At 33.7% G+C, this 23346-nt stretch overlaps 1 protein-coding gene across 1 annotated transcript; it reads right to left on the reverse strand.

Annotated features, from left to right (window-relative positions):
- Positions 1-865: 865 nt before the first annotated feature.
- LOC127725967 (glucose dehydrogenase [FAD, quinone]-like) lies at positions 866-15661 on the reverse strand. The gene is made up of 11 exons (XM_052233269.1): positions 15641-15661; positions 14524-14745; positions 14098-14287; positions 12770-12898; positions 12306-12427; positions 11627-11794; positions 9698-9848; positions 7434-7591; positions 5802-5976; positions 2646-2871; positions 866-1225 (listed from the first exon to the last, which is right to left on the reverse strand). The coding sequence occupies exons 1-11, from the start codon at positions 15659-15661 to the stop codon at positions 1054-1056; spliced, it is 1734 nt and encodes a 577-aa protein (XP_052089229.1). The 3' UTR covers positions 866-1053.
- Positions 15662-23346: the final 7685 nt, after the last annotated feature.

A 23346-nucleotide genomic window follows, 5' to 3' on the forward strand; every position in this document is an offset into this window, starting at 1 on the left:
AATTCACCTTTAACATATAAAGGACTGTCTTGGTGTCTCCAAATTGTCTTTGTAAAAGTTCTACATATCATTCGCATTCTGAATCAAACATTTGCCTCTAGCAACAATAAATCACTAAAAGCTAAAAATGGTTATAAATTATCAAAATTTAATCTGTGTCGAATCTATGTTCCGAGTTTGTCAATATGCACTATTCTTTTTTCGACAGCCTTCAATATCTTTTTCCAAATTTCTCCACACGATTTGTTTTTATTATCAGGAACATTTAATTGACACAAATTTAGCACATGCAACGTCGGAAATAAGCGTTTTTCGGATATTTCGACGTTTTCGCCCGTTTGGACAAAATGACTACCGTTTTGTAATGTTTCGTAGCATTTTATTCCTTTCAGACCCAAGCATGTAGTTAATAAAAAAAAATCTAGGCATTGTGTACTCTTCGTGTATCTAACTTTTGTTTTTATAAATTATGAATAACTTATTGAAATATCAGGTAAAAAACCCGCATTAATTGCTTTGACAAATGAAATATCAACTTGGACAAAATGACTACCGCTTGAAAAACGACTGTAAAGAGAAGATTTTATAGAATCTACAATATTTGAACTCACGAACAATGAGGCAAATATTTGTACTATTGGTAGATGTTATTATTATCTTACCATTTTTAGATATTTTCTGCTATATCTACTTATAAAATACACTTTCAGTCGTTGAGTCAACGAAAAACGTCGTTTGACATTTTTCTTATTCCAGCTTAGTATGCAGCCGCCGAGTCAAATGAAACTTGACAAAATAATGACATGTTAATACAGATAAACTTATCGTAACAATTACAAAGTCAGTTTACTATGATGTTAAAATCGATTATCCGGCGACAATTATTCTTAATCTTTATACAATGAAACGTCTAAGAACAAAATAAATAAAAACACTTGAGATAGACAATTTGGTGTTTACGTTTTTCCTGTTTGAGCGGTATCGTTAATTCCATACAATCAGATACCTATCAAATTTGCTGGGTGATTGATGTCATTTTATATTATTATTCTTCTAGGGTTTCAAATGTTTTATTTGTTTCCTGAATGTTATGACTGTATCTTTCCCACGTATAAGGTCAGCAGCCTTTTCACCGATCATAATTGAAGGAGAATTCGTATTTCCAGATGTCACGTGCCGCATCACTGACGCGTCAGCAACTCTTAAGTTTGCAATTCCTTTCACCCTAAAGTTGCATTAAAGAAAAACAGAAAAAATATTGAAAAAATACAACAAAATACAAAATAATAAAAACAAATTTTAAACAAACAAAAGATTGAACCAAAACCAAACAAATCAACTAGTTTTTCGTAAATTGTTTTGTTATAAATTAGGCCGTTGGTTTTCTCAATTGAATTCTTTCATTTTTCATGTCGGGGCCTTTTATAGCCGACTATAAGGTATGCGTTTTTCTCATTATTCAAGGCCGTACGATTGCCTATAATTGCTTACATCCACTTCATTCGAACTTTGGTGGATAGTTGTCTCATTGGCAATCATACCACATTTCCATATTTTTATATGGTAAGCGAGTCATTAAACCTGAGACAGTGGATTAACGGCACAACATAAGTACAAACTAAACAAATCTTAATTTATTGTTTTGTGCAAAAATCAGACCGTTGTTTTTGTCACGTCAAAGCCTTTTATAGCTTGCTATGATGTATGGGTTTTGCTCATTTTTGAAGGCCGTACGGTGAAAAATAGTTGCTGAAATCTACGTCAATAAAATCTATGACGTCATTACAGATACAGGCATGACGAACGAGTTGGGATATATAAACACCGTAAGATGGGACAAGAGGAACATCATCGTCCTAAAAAAGAAAAAGGGGAACGTAGAATTGTCCCTTTTGTCGTAAATTTTTCTATAGAAGTCCCCATGTGAATCTAAAATATTTATATCTGGAAAAGGACACTAATTGCTGTTTATATGAGACTCAGTCAACCCTTTTGCTGTCTGAGTGACACATATGTCCATATGTTTAATGTATGAATGCATCGCAATAATTTGATAAATAAAAAAATGGGAAGTCTTCGCAAAAACTTGTTCTCTAATATTAGTAAAAGGAATTTTCTTTAAGGTCACTTGTAAATGAGTGATTTTATGATTTTTATCAACCTTTACATAGTCAAGTAAAATCAATTATTTATCAAACAATTACAATTTCGTTTGAAATTACCTGTCTCCTAATGTAAATCTTTTGGTATTCATATATAATTTGATGTGGCGGTATGGTAATTAACATTATCATCCTTTACGACAGACAAAATAGCTGATCTGAAAGTTCTGCCATCTATTTGCCACTACACATCATGTACTGTGTTACAACCCTAGATAAAGCCGACGAGGAAAGGCATTACATCGACCACCGAAAGCTCTATTTTTATGTAGCCTAAGTGGTCGAGTGGTCTAGGGCGCTGGACATGGTGCAGGCGGTGTTGCCACCATGTCACAGAAGCAAGGGTTCGAATCCCGCTGAGGGAAGAACAGAAATGTACTAACGCAAATTTACAGATCTAACATTGTTGGGCTAAATTTGAGACGAAATATATATATATATTGGGGTGTTTTTTAAGTTATTCGTGTAATTCCCTATGCATACCTTAGTTTTGAATCCACAACGGCGGTTGGATCATCTTTGTCGCCCATACGACATGTACATGACGGATGATATACCGTCACGGCATAATGACGGATAAGGCATTCCCAATAGGTGTCGCTGTCAAACTCTTCTTCATCACAAATGCCTGGAAAATCTACTCTATTCAAGGTTGCATCTAATTCCCTTAACGCCTTTGACTTTGCAAGTTCTTGTGTTTTTCGTATTGCTAGAAAACAAATAAGAATTCATATGTAATTATATCAATATTTTTCTTATTCTGTGCGCATTTAAACCGTTCTGATCAAAGTATGAATAATTTTGATGGACCACTCGTTGATTAGATATGTCGCTTATATTTTCCAGTGATATCTATTCGGAAGATTGCACTTGAAATTTTATTCTAACCAGAGAAACAATGTCTACCACTTTATCCCTTATTTGTCCACTCTCGGTAGATAAAGCTTCTAATTCGAAATGCCCGTTAAACCCCACAATATAAAATTTGACTTTCTCGAAAAAAATTAATGTTGTAATCAACGGGTGTAGTGGGAGGATCTGTCTATACATTCTTTATACATATTTTATTGCAAATCGTTTTTATTCGCGATCTGTTTCGTTTTCACGTTTATTTTTCGGCTAATCATAACTTATCATTCTATTAGAATTCTAGAAACAAAATAACGTTTTTCAATTGTAAGCAACTGGTAAAAATTCTATAACAGAGATTTTAAAAATACTTTGAAGTCTTTGAAGTTTGATAAACTAAAAAATTATGTTTGGCATTGTTAATGTTTATTTATACACAATAAAACATAGAATATATATTTATTAAGATATGATTAAAACTAAGATACATACTAAATGATATACAAACAATAAAATAAACATCATTTGGCGTTTAGCCGTCTCGGTTGTTGTCACAGTTATTGAATAGTCGTGACTGATTAATTCCCAAGCCTGGGAATTATATCAATTGGAAGATCTTGAACTTGAACTTTCTGAATAAGGATAGGACACTAACTTTAAGTTCGTGCTTGAACTGACTGCTGGGCCTGTTCTTGTTTATGACTACAAGCATGTAGATCAAGAACGTCAGTGATACAAGTCCATGAATGGACTGACGTCAGGACTGACTTAGAAAAGGGATCTGTTAGTAGTTAGTGTCCGGAAACTTCTAGCATGTGTCTGGTCTATTTAAATGTTAACCAAGACTACTGATATAAGTCCCATTAACTGTGACAAGCAACTTATACATCAATAACTCTGCATCAAACTTTGGGAAATTGAGTTAATAATAATGAAAATATGCTGACCTAAAAGATATTATATACCGAGACAGCACTTAAATAGTACATTATACATTTCTGAATATAATGAAAACAATGGTGGTGATGTGGACGGTGGTGGTTATTCTAATTCAATCGACATAACAGCTCCATTGCAACTTATTAATGGCACAGGTCACCTGCTATATGACTTCACCCTTCATGCATGAGGCACCTTAAGGTGGAAAATAGTTTTGTGTGTATAAAACCAATTTATTTAAGTTAACTTATATAAATCACCCTTAATTGTGTATATGGTCTCGGGAATTATTTTCTTAGTGATAGTAACAGTAAAATGAAAATAATCTATTTATGAATACTAAATTAAAAGAGAGGCAAAAGATATCAGAGGGACATTCAAACTCATAAGTCGAAAATAAACTGACAACGCCATAGCTAAAAAAGTAAAAGACCAACAGACAAACAATAGTACACAAAACACAACATAGAAAACTAAAGACTGAGCAACACGAACTCCAACAACAACTGGGGGTTATCTCAGGTGCTCCGGAAAATTACAGCCGAGTAAATTACATTTTCATAAATAAAAGTTTGATCAATGGCGAATATTAATGCACTCAAGTTGCTGATCATGATCGTGGAGAACAATTTCTAGACGACAAATGACGATTTGGCAATACATTCATTTTTAGACACATTTTTAAAAATCTACGAATGATCACAATAGGGACGTAATATTTTTGTCAATGTATTATTTCCATGGTCAAAGCTATTTGCAATAAACCATAAGGTTTTTTTTTTAATTTGCTACTTTTCATTGAAATGCCTGCAGACATATAATGCAGCCAATATTCATAATATTGACAAAAATAGAAATATCTTAATCGTTATCAAAATAGAAAAGAAATTAAAAAAAAAGCAAAGATAAAGAACAAACTGAATATATGCTGTCTTGATTATTAATAGCAAGTACATTAAAAACCAAAGTCAGATTTCTTAATGCTCATATAAAGAATCGGGTTAAAAAAATTTGTTTTTCTCTGATCTTAAAAACCATACAAACCAATGATGTTCATGTTTTGTATTTCTATTAGAAGAAAGCAACTTAAGCTTGTTATTATAATTATGTACTGGTTTTGAGAACAAGCGACGCATAATCTACTCCTACCTCACTTTAAATTCACACTTTTCCTTTGTCAAGTTTATTTTAGAACTACTGTTATACGTCCGTGTTATTTCTTTAAATTGGTCCTGGTTTTGCAAAGAAATACGAACATTTTAGAACTACTGTTAAACGTCCGTGTTATTTCTTTAAATTGGTCCTGGTTTTGCAAAGAAATACGAACAAAGAAGATGACATTTTAAGCCTTAAAAAGGGACCTCATTTTTTAAATGTAATTTAGTAAAGGATATGTACAAAAACGGAAATTCATAAAAATACCTAAAACAAAAAGAACGTCGATAAATTTAACCCTTTTCGAATGAAAGTTTTTTAAGGGTATATTTAACTATTATAACTCAAACTAATGTATTGTGATAATAACTTCTTGTCACAAGAACTAACTTTTCCTATAGATTTATTGTAAGCCTCACCGGAAAATGGTCTGTTGGTTAACCTTAAGCTTTACATCATAAGTAACGGGGGGAAATCTGATCACACTCGAAAAATTCCAAACTCAGCCGGCCACTTTCCCTACTGTGCATCCAGCAAGTACCTACTAAATGCAGGGGCGTTATCATTGTCCATTAATTTGATATGATATATCCGTGGCGTAAATTAGGAACGATTAAGTTACTAGATACTTAAACTACCCGTTTCGCTTTAAAATTTTGAATGAGTATGACATGACTCTGAACCAGGTCTTCTCACCTTCAATAAAAATATCTATATCATGGTGATTACTCAGGTAGTTCGGATCGATTACTGGATGAACAAACGGGTCTTTACTTTTCAATTTAATGCTGCCAGTACTATTTGGATGCAATAAAATTTGAGTGATAGTAAACTCATTGCTGAATGCCCTCGTCTGTGCTAGCTTTACTACCTACGATAACAATAAAAGGATGTGTAAAACAATGGAACAATATTTTCTTAAGTAAATCAACAATAATTAAATAATGGTGCTACTTTGATTCAAACAAGCCGATGAATACCTCTTGAATGATATTCCCGCTATTATTATTCGGTACAAAAAAAGATGATGAGCGATTGATGTGAACAAAAATCACAAGGTATAACATGCTCACATGAAGCTTGATACCAAATGTCACGAAGCTCTGATTGGAAGTTCCTGAGACAAAATGCCACAACAATTTAATACATGGCCAGTATGTTTAAGAATATATAAGTATTCGGTAAATAGTTAGGTGATGCTGGATGGGTGTAAAAATGCATCATAAGGTATAGCATGCTCACATAAAGCTCGATAAGAAATATCAGGAACCTCTGATTTCTAGATCCTGTATTACAGTCGCCCCCTTTGGTATTCTCCACAGTGTTTTCAAGACAAAAAACACACTTAAAGAACAATATTTTAAAACATTAGGATAAATTAAAAGTTGACGAAGAGGCAAAACCTTTATTTGATAAAAGACCTCTTATCGCTTTCCGTAGGCATAAAAACTTGAAAGACACAGTAACATCTGCAACTCTTAGTAAATTAACAATGTTGCAAATTATGAACTATGTTTTATACTTTGTTTGTTAAATTGATAAACATGGATAGAAAAGAAATAGTATAGAAAAGTATTAAGTCAAAAAGATCACGAGGTGTCGAGACCCTTATAAAAATTACGGTATTTTTAAGATTAAATGGGATTGCAATGGTTTGGGCTCCTGACGATGGACATTGCCATGGTCAATTAGTTTATTCTAATTGGTCTAAATAGATGTTCAAAACACCTTGTGATATCTGAAGTTGGGGTGCTGAGATAGGATTTGACAACGATTTATTGAAACAAAATTGAAACAAATTGTGACTAAAATTCCAATTGACGGACAGACAGATGAACACTCAAACGGACTGACAAACTGACGGAAGGATGGACAGACGGAAAGCCGTTTACCGCCCTCTTTTTGAATGGGTATACAAAAATGTTCTGATTTTATTGTTAGAATGCTGGAATGTTTTATCGGTGATTCGGTGGTGTTCGAGCCATTTGTTTCTTTTGTTTGACTCAATCTGAGGTATTTTGCACCTTTTAGAACTTTTTGTTTTATGTTTTCTTATTTGTAAGTCATGGTTAATACTGCTCTTTAAATCAGTTTTAGTTAGTATATATCTAATTGATTCCATCTTTTTTTTTACTTTTTTATATGCTTGGGGCTTCATTATAAGAATAAGTGATGTGATATGATATCCAATGAGAAAAGTCTCCGCTAGAGATCAAATAACGTAGAAGTTAGCTACATTGTATTATAGGTCACCATACGGCCTTCAACAATGATCAAAAACCGAAACCGCCTAGCAAGCTTTATATTCATTAGACAAATAACACTCACAGAATTGTTATAATTAAGTGGCAAACCATTTTCTAGAGAGGCTTTGTCTAATGCAATGCTGAAGAACATAAGTTGGTAGTCGGGATATAATGTATGCGTGTCTTTGACTCTGCTTTTATCAAATATCATTGCTTCCATGCCAGAAAAAGAAAATATCCCTACAACAGGAAAGTCAAGTTAATATTCTTGCTAAAATCGTTATTTTACAGAGGCAATTCCGCTACTTCAAACATTATTCATACGGAAATCGTAGCCACAAATATGATATAACAGAATACAACTAATTACTGAATTTTTTACTTGTGATGAGTAACGCTACAGGTGCCACTAGAAGAGCCGGAACAGTATTACCCTCCGGAGCACCTTAGTTCATCCCGATTGTTTTGGTTATGATGAGTAACGCCTCAGATGCAACCAGTGGAACTGGAACAGTTTAACCTTTCGGAGCACATAGGTTTATCCCAATTGTTTTGGTTGTGATGAGTAACGCTACGGATGCAACCAGTGGAGCCGGAACAGTTTAACCTTCCGGAGCACCTAAGTTCATCCCGATTGTTTCGGTCGTGATGAGTAACGCTACATGTGCCACTAGAAGAGTCGGAACAGTATAACCTTCCGGAGCACCTTAGTTCATCCCGATTGTTTTGGTTATGATGAGTAACGCCTCAGATGCAACCAGTGGAACTGGAACAGTTTAACCTTCCGGAGCACATAGGTTTATCCCAATTGTTTTGGTTGTGATGAGTAACGCTACATGTGCCACTAGAAGAGCCGGAACAGTTTAACTTTCAGGAGCACCTAAGTTCATCCCGATGTTTTGGTTGTGATTAGTAACGCTACGGATGTCACCAGTGGAGCCGGAACAGTTTAACCTTCCGCAGCACCTAAGTTCATTCCGATTGTTTTGGTTGTGATGAGTAACGCTACAGGTGCCACTAGAAGAGCCGGAACAGTTTAACCTTCCGGAGCACCTAAGTTCATCCCGATTGTTTTGGTTGTGATGAGTAACGCTACGGACACCAACAGTGGAGCCGGAACAGTTTAACCTTCCGGAGCACCTAAGTTCATCCCGATTGTTTTGGTTCAGATGAGTAACGCTACATGTGCCACTAGAAAAGCTGGAACAGCATAACCTTCCGGAGCCCATAAGTTCATCCAGATTGTTTTGGTTGTGATGAGTAACACTCCGGATGCAACCAGTGGAGCCGGAACAATTTAACCTTCCGGAGCACCTTAGTTTATCCCGATGTTTTGGTTGTGACGAGTAACGATACAGGTACCACTAGTAGAGCCGGAACAGTTTAACCTTCCGGAGCACCTAAGTTCATCCCGATGTCTTGGTTGTGACGAGTAACGCTACAGGTGCCACTAGTAGAGCCGGAACAGTTTAACCTTCCAGAGCACCTTAGTTTATCCCGATGTTTTGGTTGGGTTCAGGTTGTTCTATCGTTAATTTTCTGTGTAGTGTTTTGACTACTTGAATTTGACCTTTCTTCGTTCTCTTTTTTGGCCACGGTTCCAACTTGAGCACAACTTTTCTGTACGAACACACCTGATTTAAACTTTTAAATATGACATTTTCTAGATATTCATTTTTGTTAGATTACATTCATCTATGAAAGCAAAACACATTAAAAACTTGAATTTTATATCATATGGCACTATTTATTAACGATTTCAAAGTCCAATTTAGGAATATCAATGGAAGAACACCTGTAAGGTGCAAAATTACGCGTTAAAGACAGCGAAACATCTTACCATTTCACATTTACAAATTTCAGATTTTCAGATTTGGCAAGGAAATTTTGTATTGAGTTACAAAAGATATATTGGCCATCTTTAGACATAAAATTTTATATAAACCTATTTAAAAACTATTCAGAATATGTTGTGACATTGGACCAATATATACTTCCGTTTAAATAAAACTCAGTGACGTAGATATCTCATTCAAGCTTAATCTGGTGAAACATAGTATAAAGAACAGTATTTCAGAAATTGCATTCTTGCTGAATTGATCTATTTAACAAACCAAAATTACGATTGCTCTATACTTTAACACGACGATCACAATATAAAAATCAATGAAAATCAATCGAACCATTCACTTCTGTAGAATTCTAAGACATAGATATATGTTTATATCATTTATAATTCAAAGGTTCAAGGTAAAATCTATAATTATTTCGTTTTGCTATAGTTATTTCGTTGTTGTTCATTCGTAAAATAAGAAACAGCATCAGTATTAACTTGATAAATATTACCTCCCCTGGTTAGATAATACTGTAACATATTCCACCAACTCTGTGTAGACTTTACAGAAACACTCAGATCTTCCTTTGTGTTGTACTTCATGAAAAACATTGGGTGATCTTCCATGTTCTCACCAACAGGTAAATCTGCATGAACTTCTATCTAGGACCAAGTTATGAATTTAACTATTAAAAATTTATCAAAAATGACATTTCGCAGTTGCAAGTTGTTTATTTTTTTCCAACATGTATTTTCGTGAGATAAGATAATCAAAGTGCTTTATACCTGAAATTAAAATGTCATTTGCAAAAAAATAAATCTAAGCTTACGAGAACAAGACAAACAAGATGCATGAAATTCCAATATAGTGTTTATTTTTTTCTCACTCGCATCAACTTTTTATTATAGTTAATTCACTCGACAAGAGCTTGTGTTGTCGGTAGTTTATCCTTGAAATGCAAACGTCACCGACATATGAATTGCTGTGTCATTCTATCTGACAGCAACACTATATCATGCATATGGTTGCCATCACATATTAGTAAATTGGTATTAAGTACAAAATGTAAGTGCGTCTCACTTGACCGTGTTACATTGTACATTCCCTATTACAATTAAGGACCCTTACCGGATTTGACTCGTTACCGAGTATATGATTTATCTTCATTAGTTCTTATTTATTATATATAATTTATCTTCATTAATTCTCATTTATTATATATAATTTATCTTCAATTTTACTTACATGATTTTATGATGTTCAGTTTGATGACGTATGACAAGCATTTTAAACACTCAAAATTTTATTTTTGTACACTATTTTAAAAAGAATACCTTAGTGTTTGTACTGGCTTATAAGAATATATCATATATTTTTAAGCCAAATATTGTGATTCATTTCCATCACTATTTCAAAATACTTTATACTTCAGTATCAAGTTGATATCTATGTATAAAAAAAGAAAAAACCGGTGCCAGAATTTCTAATCCACCAAGGTAAATGTAACACCAGCATATACATTTTATCATTGTGTTCATCCATGTGTTCTCTATGTCACCTGTATGTTAAATTTACCTTGTGTTACTCCAGGTTTTCTTTAGGTCACCTGTATGTAACTTTTACATTGTGTTCCTTTAGACGTTCTCTGGGTTACCTGTACATAAATATTACCTTTTGTTCCTCCAGATGTTTTCTGGGTTACCTGTATGTAAATGTTACCTTGTGTTCCTCTAGGTGTTCTATTGGTCACCTGTATATATATTTCACCAATATGTTCATCCATGTGTTCTCTATGTCGACTGTATATAAATGTACTTTGATTTCTTCCAGTAGTTCTCTGGGTCACCTCTATGCATATGTTACCTTATGTTCCTCTATGTGTTCTATATGTTACCTGTATGCAAATCTTACCATGTGCTACTCCAAGTGTTCTTTAGGTCACCTGTATGTATATTTTACCTTGTGTTCCTCCAGACGTTATATAGGTCACATTATGCTAGTTCTACCTTGTGTTTCTCCGTGTATTTTCTGAGTCACCTGTATGTATATTGTACCTTGTGTTCCTCCAGGTGTTCTATAAAAGTCCACCTGTATGTAAGTGTCACCTTGTTTTTTTTTCCATGTGGTCTCTTTGTCACCTGTATGCTAATATTACCTTGTTTTCCTCCAAGTGTTCTATACGTGGCTTGTATGTAAATCTTACCTTCTGTTTCTCCATGTGTTCTCAAGGTCCTATATGTACATTTTACCTTGCATTCCTCTATGTGTCCTCCATGTCCTAGTCCTATATGTGTATTTTACCTTGTGTTCTTTCAGGTGTTTCAAGGTCCTATATGTAAATTTTACCTTGTGTTCCTCCAGGTGTTCTCTAGGTCCTATATGTGTATTTTACCTTGTCTTCTTCCAGGTTTTCTCAATGTCTTATATGTAGTAAGATTACCTTGTGTTCTACCAGGTGTTCTCTAGGTCCTATACCAGAAAGCATTAGCAGTTGTGGTGAGTTTACAGCACCAGCTGACAATATTACTTCTTTACGTGCCAACAATGTCCTCTTTTGTCCGTTCTTTATCATTTCTATGCCACGTGCGGTTTTATTGGTTATCAATATCTAAAATTGATTTATTAAAATGTAGTTTTGCTAATTTTACTAATATGCTATTATGAAATTTTTTAATGACAACTCTTGTAAAAACTAGCCATTGAGGTTAAAAAAATCATTATATATGCTAATAAAATGCAGTAAATAATACACTTTGTTGTATCTTTTTTACATTACAAATTTGCTACTGAAAAGCGTGTAAAACAGATGGTAATTTGAGATAAGCGTATGTTTCAACAGAAATACAACACTACAATTGTATGAACCATTTCATCAAGTATTTATTTTCAATTGCATTAAAATTGAACTCGCCAAATTCTATATGAACCTGTATTGAAATTGGCTTCCTATATCTTTCACTTTACATACATATCGGGTATGTTATTTACTTACATCTTTAATGTACCAGAATATAATGTAGCCTTACTCTTTACAATTTCTAACAGGATAGAAAATCAGGTTTATATATTACATTCAATATATGAACTAGTTAATAGTATTATCTTTAAAGTTTGCTTACCTTTGTAACGAAAGAGTTGGTACTGATATGTAGGTTTAATCTGTTTATAATCGGTCTTATATATGCTGTAGAAGTGCTAAACCGTTCACCTCCAAAAATGTTTGACTGAACATACGAAAAACCTTCATAATTAGATAATACATATATTATTACTCTGCATATGAAATTCATACAGTATATAATTATCTCTTAAGGTATAAAATTAATAGCAAATAAATCGGTATAACTGAACATCTTTACACGACTATATCGTAAAATGTTGACTTATGGGCGGTTAGAACTTTGCATTTGCGCTATAAATGTACCGTTTGAGTTTAATTATCCAGAATTGTACCAAGAACGTGACAGAGACGGAAAAAGAAATTGCGGGAATTTGCATTGGGCGCATTTTAATATCTTAAATTGATAGGCAAACGCATGCAGAACTTCTTCACATTAAAATATTTTATATAGAAACATGTTACCAATCATGTCCTCTCCGTTTTGGTCTACAGCTTTGTAACCCAGTTCCTCTGCTGCCCGTTGGTAAAAATTTGACAGAGTTGTTACTTTGGATTCGGTTATTGGTAGATATCCACCAGTAGAATGGTAAGCTGAAATTTTTAAATATGCTGACTTTTTTTTAGAACAAATCTCTATGGATTGAATCTTATTTAGATCATAGCTTCAAAGTCCTTTCATTACCCTCGCTTTCAGTTTGTGATGCTATACTATGAAAATTAAAACTTACTATTTATTTCGATGTTACACTAAATGCGTTCTAAAAAAAATCTAAATTACAGAAAAAATGTGTGTTTAGCGCTTTTCATGTCTTTAACCTACGTGGCTATTTTGTCAATTCTAAACACAACATTATAAAAAAGAAGATGTGGTATGAGTGCCAATGATACAACTCTCCATCCAAGTCACAATAAATAAAAAGTTAACAATTATAGGTCAAAGTACGGCCTTCAACACGGAGCATTGGCTAACACCGAACAGCAAGCTATAAAGGGCACCAAAATTACTAGTGTAAAACAATTCAAACAGGAAAACCAACGGTCTAATCTAAATAAAAAAACGAGAAACACCTACGAACCACACCAACAAACGATAACCACTGAACAACTTAGGACAGGTGCATAAAAATGCAGCAGGTTTAAACGTTTTAACAGGCGCCAAACTTCACCCTAACATGAGCCAGTAGTGTAACATTACAACATAAAAAGACACACTATAAAATATCAGTTGAAATGACTTAACTCCATCAAAAAGACATTTAGATAAAAACAAGTAATCGTACTTTGTTCTCATTATTAAACTGACTGTTAATTTCTAAAAAAAATAAGCAGTATAAAATAACCTCAAAATATTCATTGTGTATACTGTAGGACGAACCGAAGAAAAATAAATTCTAAAAAAAGGAACCGTACTACATTGTTATTACGTACAGAAGAAAGTGGCTTTTTGTTTTTTTTTTCTTTTGATTGTGCTTCAGGTATTCTTTTTATAAACGTTTTGAAGATGCAGACCATTATTACACTATAAGCTCCGCCTACTACCGTGAACAAACATTGTACTATTGATTGGCAGGTCGAACACAAACTAAAAAAAACGGCTGTACTGCTTAGTGCGTTAAACTCAGCTTACTCAAATGAAAATACTATTGATTGACAGGTTAAACACGTAGTATTGACACCAGTCATACTCACAAATGGGCAATTGGACGCTTTTTTCGAAATGATTTATTAACACTTTTGATGAACAAAGAAGATCAAAGAATATTTTTCAACGAATGTATAATGATACTGACTAGAATTAGACAGTTGAACAATTTTCATATCTTCTATTTTCAGGAAGTATGGAAGAACATCTGTATAACCCCATCCAACAACACCCTCTTTTTCCCATTGATCATAGTCATGGCGACTTCCTCTTATATAAACCATGTGATTTATACTGCTAGTTCCACCTAATACTCGGCCACGTGGCCAGTAACTTCTCTGGAAAATAAAACAAAATGGTATATAATAATTAAGTCGGTAGTTGTAAATGACAAAAAGCATGAAATAGGTTGCTGTATAGCTTAAACTTATACACATTTGATATAGACAAATTGATAAATATAAAATTAGATAGTGAGATGACGATGAATGCGGAGGAGGCCGAGGAGGATGAGTAGGAGGAGGGGAGAGGGACGAGGACAAGGAAGATGATGATGATGATTGTTATTATTTACCTGTTCTTTCATTGCTTTACATGATGCCTTTTGCGGAATGGTATAATACGACCAGTCAATATCTGTCTCCTGTAGAAGAGGTGTAGCCAATGGAACTTTTATGTAATTATGGTCAAGTTCAGAACCTCCCGCTTCAAGTAATAGTACTGTAACATTATCGTCCTCTGATAATCTGTTGGCGATTACCGCTCCAGCCGAACCGGCCCCCAATGTATAAGAATACTAAGTTATTATAGAATATTCTTTAGACAGAACTTGTATTACTACATATACTGAATTTTCATTATGATAACGGACTTACGTTTCGTTCTTTATTTAACAGAAAGAATAGGACAAACATGGAACATTTACTTCATAAAACTTCATTTGACCAGACCGGCAAAACGATATAAGTTATGTTTAACCTATTTATCGAGCTTGTCTAGACATACAGGTGTCAGACCACCAATTAAATATCCCTATCTGTTCAACCAAATTTTGCAATTTTCACAGCTTTCTAAATATTTTACCTTAAGTTTAACTTCATAGAAACCAGGTATACCCTGAATTGTACATGTATCAGCTTTCTGCATGCCAATTTTCAACATACCTTTTAAGCCTTCTAAGAAAAAATCTGACTTTCAAAAAGAGTTACTCCAAAAATAACCCCTGGCCTTGCGGTCATAAAAATTTCGAGCACGATTATAGTACTCAGACTCAGAAATCAACCAATGAAAATACTGTATTTGGTGTTTCGAGCACAAATTTTGTACTCCGAGTACGAAGTAAAGTTTTATGACCGACACCCCTGGTTTTCTGGAAATCTTTAATTAGTATACTATGGAGCGCATTAATCCTCAATTTTTAATGCAAACTCTTAGACAAGTAAATTTTCTCTCAAAATGGTCTAAATGTATTTCTCTTTCATCAAAAGTTTCATTTCTGCAAATTTGTTGGTTAACAAGGACATCAAAAGCACTATTTTATGTCAGAGTAGGGCTACTTTTACATACGTTCTAAATTAGAGGGTGTAATTGGTGGTCTGACACCAACATATGAATCAGGTTTTTTTAATATGTATATTGAGTTTTTGCTTCTACTGATTTTTTGAGTTTTTGTTTGTGTCTACTTAATTCACATCACTAGTCACAGCGTCCATTTCTCTCTTAGAATAGATGTTTTGTACAATGCAGCTATTCATAACACATCCTGGTATGAGCAACACAACAAGGAACACTAGTGGTACAGGGACTGCTTTCCGGAATACTTAAACTTATCTCCGTCTTAAATTGATTTTGTATTGTTCGATTTAAACATTGTGTTGTAGATCTAATATCCTATACCTTATATTTTGTATTTTATGTTTTTGATTTTACTAGCAACGTGGTGTTTTGTTTTTTGATTTTTTTCTTATATCTTTCGAGACCTAGTAAAGTCGTCTGATTTGTAATTTTACCGATTGTCTACTATTCCAGATTATGACATTTCGATTGAGTGTGAATTCGCATAACGGGTGCTGCATGCACAGCAGGAGACGGATACCCTGTCGACGCACTCGGTCTCGCTCCTTTTAGAGTTCACCCTATTCACTCAGGTTTGGTTTGTTACCTTAATTTTTCTCATTGATTTGCGCGATTTGAACATCGGTAAATTACTATCGTCTTAATTTACCCAATAGTTTGTGAAACGCAATAACTTTTGAATTTATTACTTGTGAACAACTGTAAGTATAAAATCGTTTTGTTACTTTTTTGGTGGTCATGATATTGTTTGTTTGTTTTCTTCATAAATTTATTTCTAAAATAAAAATAACAATTTCTTTCTTTCGTGCGTCCGAAACGCTTTTTTGGATTAAGAATGATATATTATTCTGTATATATATATATATATAACGAAAAACTCCTACCTATTATATAGTCATACGAACTATTCAGTGTCACTTTAAGGGCGACATCTGGATCGAATAAATCTTGGCGAAAAAACAATGTAGTAACTATTCCGAAGCATATTATTAAGAGTCTCGCAAACATGTTGAAGAAATGATATATATTCAACGTGAGTTATAATTACAAATAAAAAACAATGCTCCAAATAAAATAACACTTAAACAGTATATCGATATACTGATAAATACTTGAGTGTCATTTCCTATCAAATTTTAGTCAGATCCGTACATCTATTATATATAGTGTATATTATCGTTGGATGAATGAGAAGCTTTATTTTTCACTTTCAAGAATCTGTCGAATAGGGAAAAAGTCAAGTATATCATCCATTTTCAGAGTCATGTAAAAAAAAACTATCTTGTTTCGCAACCTCTAAGTACTTGATTCTGGTTCTACAACTTTTAAACACCCGAATGAAAATGCTATGAAAATACTAGAACATCCAGACTTAGAGTACTATCTTTTGAACAAGAATAAGAAGTCCCGGGGAAAGTATGATAAGAGCTTTGAATTATTAAAATTGAGAGTGGAAATAGGGAATATGTCAAAGAGACAACAACCCGACCAAAGAGCAGACAACAGCCAAAGTCCTCCAATGGGTCTTCAATGCAGCGAGAAAATCCCCCGCACCCGGAGGTGGTCCTCAGCTGGCCCCTAAATAAAAATGTGTGCTAGTTCAGTCAAAATGGACGTCAAACTAAACTCCAAAACATTTAAATGAACTTGTCATTTAACTGCTAGTAGTCTGTTGTTATTTATGTATTATTGTCATTTTGTTTATTTTCTTTGGTAACATCTTCTGACATCAGACTCGGACTTCTCTTGAACTGAATTTTAATGTGCGTATTGTTATGCGTTTACTTTTCTACATTGGCTAGAGGTATAGGGGGAGGGTTGAGATCTCATAAACATGTTTAACCCCGCCGCATTTTTGCGCCTGTCCCAAGTCAGGAGCCTCTAGCCTTTGTTAGTCTTGTATTATTTTTAATTTTAGTTTCTTGTGTACAATTTGGAGTTTAGTATGGCGTTCATTATCACTGAACTAGTATATATATTTGTTTAGGGGCCAGCTGAAGGACGCCTCCGGGTGCGGGAATTTCTCGCTGCATTGAAGACCTGTTGGTGGCCTTCTGCTGTTGTCTGTTCTGTGGTCGGGTTGTTGTCTCTTTGACACATTCCCCATTTCCATTCTCAATTTTATTAAAATTAAAAAACATACAAGACTAACAAAGGTTAGAGGCTCCTGACTTGGGATAGGCGCAAAATTGCGGCGGGGTTAAACATGTTTTGTGAGATCTCAACGCTCCTCCTACACCTCTAGTTAATGTAGAAAAAAAGAAACACATAGCAATACGCACAGTAAAACTCAGTTTAAAAGAAGTCCGAGTCCGATGTCAAAATAGGTAACAAAAGAAACTAAGTAAAAATGACAATGATACATAAATGAACAAAGGACTGCTAGCAGTTACTGACATGCCATCTCCAAAGCTCAATTAAACTGATTGAAAGATTATGTCTTCATCATATGAAAATCAAGTACAATCCCTCCCGTTAGGGGTTTAGTATCATACCATCATAAAATATATGAGAAGAACATAACCCGTATCATGCCAACAACTGGTTTTAGAATAAATGTGTTTATTTCCGATGCAAAGACCCTATGAGTGAATCAATATTAATACCAAAATATGCAATCCTTAATGACTTGACAACAGTATCGTAACTATATCCTTTCCGAATAACTCTGTTTAAAGGTTTGGTTAGCTTTTGAGGTGAATGCCGACATTTTTGTGCTTCGTAAAGAATATTACCATAAAATATTGGATGTGAAATACCTGAACGTATAAGATGTCTGCATGTTGATTTATATTTACGAATGATGTCTTTGTACCGATGATAAAATTTAGTAAATGTTTTGACTAGTTTGTGATATCGAAAACCCTGGTGTAATAATTTTTCAGTAATACAGAGATTTCTTTCGTTGAAATCAAATACGTTGTTACATACACGAGCGAATCGAACAAGTTGAGATACATAAACACCATAAGATGGCGACAAGGGAACGTCACCATCTAAAAACGGATAATTAACAATAGGAAATGAAAAATCATGCCTTTTATCATAAATTTTGGTATTAAGTTTCCCGTTAAAGATAAAGATACCAAGATCCAGGAAAGGGCAGTGTTCATTGTTAGTATTAGCTTTATTTAAAGTCAGTTCGGCAGGATAAATTTCTTTAGTGTACATACTGAAGTCGTCATTATTGAGAGCCAATATATCATCTAAATATCTAAAAGTGTTATTAAATTTTTGAATCAGATGTTGTTTCGATGGGTCTTTGTTGATTTTAGTCATAAATTGTAACTCATAACAATACAGAAACAGGTCCGCAATAAGTGGTGCACAGTTAATCCCCATATTTATCAATTTGTTTAAATCATTGATTTTTTGTTTGATCATCGACATAATATTATTTGATAAGATTACACGCATTAGAATACACTATAAATATCCCTATTAGGCCTTGCATTATTTGTAGGGTATAAAATCCTTTCATCATTGGAGATGTTGCTAATTTAGAGAAGAGCTGAGTGAACATACCATACACATGTAAGTGTTATATAAAAAAGCAAATGGCCATATAAAAAAGATGGAGAAACGTTGTAAAGTTCTCTGTTATTTGGAAAGAACTGGTTTTCAGTAGATTTTCAAAACCAGAATGAATTGAGGCAAATGAAGCTCAGTTGGATTTTTTTTTATACCTATCGAAGTTACTATTGTATTTTGTTCAAAACCGACATAAAAAATCGTATCAGTTGGGCGGTAAAAATTTCAAACAAACAACAGAAAGTATTTTAAAAATTCATAAACAGTTTATTGAAATGCCCAATAAATTAGCTAACAAATTACAAGATACTACCCGTCCTCGGTGGAACTACCGAACTCCAAGGTAAATAAAAAAAGTGAGGTTCATAAAAACTGACAAAATCAAACGTTATCAACCATCTGAACGAGTGAAAAACAACTGTCATATTCTTGACTTGATGCAGGCATTTTCCTAAGAGATTGTATAACTTTTTTAAAGACACGATTCATTTTTACTGACAACACAAGGATTTTAGTTTTGAACGTCAATTGTTTGACTTAGGAGCCATTTTGTTCAATATTGCATTGAAACATGAGTAACTTTCATCTTTTTTTAAAAGCACCATTGTTTTCTACTTTCGACTCTCAGACAACATTATGGTTTATACGTAATACTGAAACAAGGCCTGTAGTATTGAAATTTCGAATACAAAATTTCACCAATATGTTGCCATGTTAAAGTCTCATGGCTGAAATTTATAACAGGTTCACGTTGTCATTAACCACCATAGTTTCATTGCTTTAAAGTTTGTAATAACTTTTGCTAATATATCATTTATGAAAAAATTGAGTGAGAAAGTTATTCTATGATACGTGAACTAACTATAACGCGTTGCTCTAGTGTACGTGAACTAACTGTTACGCGTTGCTCAAAGGTACGCGAATCAGCAGCAATGCATTGCTCTAGGGTACAAACTGCGACGTGTTTCTCTAGCAAATCGTAAAAAGTTGCATTGTGGCACAAATGCCCTTCGTACAAAGGAGTTATACCGGGTGCGATACTGACATTTCGATTGAGGCACTAGAGATTTTCTTTTATTACCACCTGAACTGAATTTTAATCCGTCACAACCTTTTTTCGAATAGTAATTTTTCAATGCGTGAAAAATATTGTTGGTTAAGTGTACTCAAAATTTGCATATAGCTCCTAAATTGGCGTATACACATATTTAGATATTTTAACCCCTTTTATTCTAATGCAGTCAGTAATAGTTTTAGTTTGTTCAATTTGTCCGTAAGGGCGCTTAACTATGGTAACGGGATGCATGATGTCACCTATCTTTACTCTGATTGGACGAAAGTACGGAATTTCACAAAAACCAACAAAAAAAGATATATGCTACTGACGCAGTCAGTAATAGTTTTTGGTTTGTTCAATTTGACCTTAAGGACGCTTAACTAAGGTAAAGGCATGCAGATATATGCTACAATAAAAGGCAAAGGAAAACATAACGGACATAAAATCAAACGTAAAAATAAAATTATCCAGATCAATAAAATAAAATCAGGTAAAGAAGGTGTCATTATCTTCACTGTCAAATTGTTTGGAATTTGTAGGCTTAGCCTTTAATTCATTAGCAAGTAAATGTCACTAACAGGTTCATTAGATCTACAATTGAAGCTGATGTTGGTCAATTAGGCTATTAATAACTCGAGTGCTATGAATATATCTTGTGCGTACTTGCTAGTGCAGTCTAAAACTTCCAAGGCGTAATAATACATGTTATCTCAAAGAGTATAAAATATCATACTTAAAGTTAAGAATGTCAAAATAATTACTTGTCAAAAGCTGTTTCATATAGATCATCTCTCTTTGGCGTCCGTCCGTCCCCGATATACTCACCTTAATATGTTGTATCTCTAATTGTTAAGGTTGTGCTTGACATATAATAATAATTGACATTTCTTCATGGTTCTAATCTGTTTCTATTTTTTTGTGCATTACAGATTGTAACATAATAATATCTTATGTTTATGTCTACTAGGTACTTCTTTATCTGTGAAACAAATACCTATATATACCTTTAGTTAATACCATGTATTTCATCAATGATACCATGCTTATAATTTTGTACCCCAGACGAGCGTTTCGTCTACAAAAGACGCAGCAATGAATCTCGAATAAAAAAACTTAAAAGACCAAAATGAAGTACTAAGTTGGAAAGCATTCAGGGCCCAAAAGTCCGAAAGAATTTGCAAAAAACAGCTAAGGAACCCTATTCCTGGGGTTAAAAACCTTACTATTTTGAACAATTCAAAGTTTTGTAAAACGTTAATTGATAAATATTAAGATATCAATGATATTTCATGTCAACACAGAAGTGCTGACTACTGGGCTCAAATGCGTTTAAGACTACTTTAAAGAAAACAAAACAAGAATTATATTATGTATTTCGTCTTGTTGTGTTTCATTTGAAATATATGCTTACCGGTATTGTTGATTAGGACGCTAATTGATGTATCACATATATTTGCATCAGGGTTGCACACTAAGAATATAAATCCGTGTTTTGGATTGCACACCAATGATATAAATATGCCCAAACTATGTGCCGTCTTTAGGGTTGCACACCAAGGATATAAATCTCTTTCCAAAGTATGTGCCGTCTTCATGGTTGCACACCAACGATATACATATTTCCAAACTATGTACATCTTAAGGGTTGCACACCAAGGATATAAATCTTTCCAAACTATGTGCCGTCTTTAGAGTTGCTCAGCAATTATATAAATCTTTCCATAAGGATAATCGGCTTGTTTTAGAGATGTATAAAAAAAATAATAAACTGCATAGCAACAAAGCAATTTTGTACAAAGCTACCATAGCCTGCTCAACTATGTAAGAAGGGAAATGATAACATGATATAGAAAACTATTTGTTTTTTAAATTTATTTGTAATGTTTTCTTGTGCATTTATAATTAATAACGTCCTTTCAAAAACGACACAAACATTGGGGGGAGATACTTTTTGACACTAGATTTCCAATGTTAGTGGTCATATGTTGGTAACTGGTCTGTTCAGGAATAATTTTTTTATTCGTTTGAATTTTGCGGCACATCCAATGTCCAGGCTTGTTCGCACCAATAAAACTGTCTTACCACACTACATGTTGTGCTTGTATCAAATCAGGCTATCTGAACCATTGTTGTTGTTGTTGTTGTTGTTTGTCGTTTGTCTTTGCTTCTAATTATATTTCCTTTAAGGAGTCGGTTGATTTGGTCCCTTGTACCCTCAAACGTTGTTGGTAATTCCTATAACCTTGTTATGCATTAAATATATTATAGTGAAGTGACTAATCAAGAAAATGGTGCTTATTTTAAGATTTTAATGGACCAGCATAACTGCAGCTTTAATGTTATTTTTGTGCAAAACCAATACATTAATCCAACTTTTTTGCCCGGTCGTAGCCCTTTCCTACGGTGCAGTTTTTTATAAAATGGAATGAAAAAAGACATTTTGATTTTTTTTTCAAAATTCAACATAAGAAACAATTTGATTGTTGTTAGTTTTTATGGTCCTTGAACATTTGAGGTAAGTGATTATTCATATTGTAAAACTAATATTCATCCTATTTATCCATCCTTATTTTTGCCCGTTTTAACTCGGTTTAAGGAATAAGCACTCTGTTTTCTTTTCACGAAGTGGTTACAGCATTTGTAAATTTGCATTACATCGATATCTTCCAGATTTTCCGAAATAACAAGTAATAAAACTTCTTTTGTATAGTTATGAAACCACTCCCGCTCAGTATTTCATATAAATTCACTTTTATGACGATTTTTAACCTTGCATCATTTCAATGAGATTCCGGATTTCAAATCATAAACGATACGAAGTAAAATTTACTTTTTAAGACAAAATGCTATTGGGAAAACGTTAGTATTTATCCTTTCATAGGCGACAATACTAGCATTTTCTAAATTAACCACTTTTTATAATAAAAACCTGGACAACACAGTTATGTGTGGTATTCGTACTTTATCTTTCTTTTTTAGGAATTAACTTCTTTCAACACAAAACTTAGATCCAATTTCCTTTTCTGCAGAAAATACTGAAAAACTGTCCCATTTTGGACCGGCTTTTACAAAAGGCTATCAGAGGTTAAATCTGAATACACGTTTGTAGCCTATGCTCCGGTCATAGATGCTAAACCTAACGACATGGCAACAGTATTTATAACTATGAAATAATGTTTGGATACGTCAAAACGTGTTTATCAACAATATGCTGTGCAACGTTTTACCAGCATT

This window comes from Mytilus californianus, unplaced genomic scaffold, assembly GCF_021869535.1.
Source record: "Mytilus californianus isolate M0D057914Y unplaced genomic scaffold, xbMytCali1.0.p SCAF_15, whole genome shotgun sequence".
Lineage (NCBI taxonomy): Eukaryota > Metazoa > Mollusca > Bivalvia > Mytilida > Mytilidae > Mytilus > Mytilus californianus.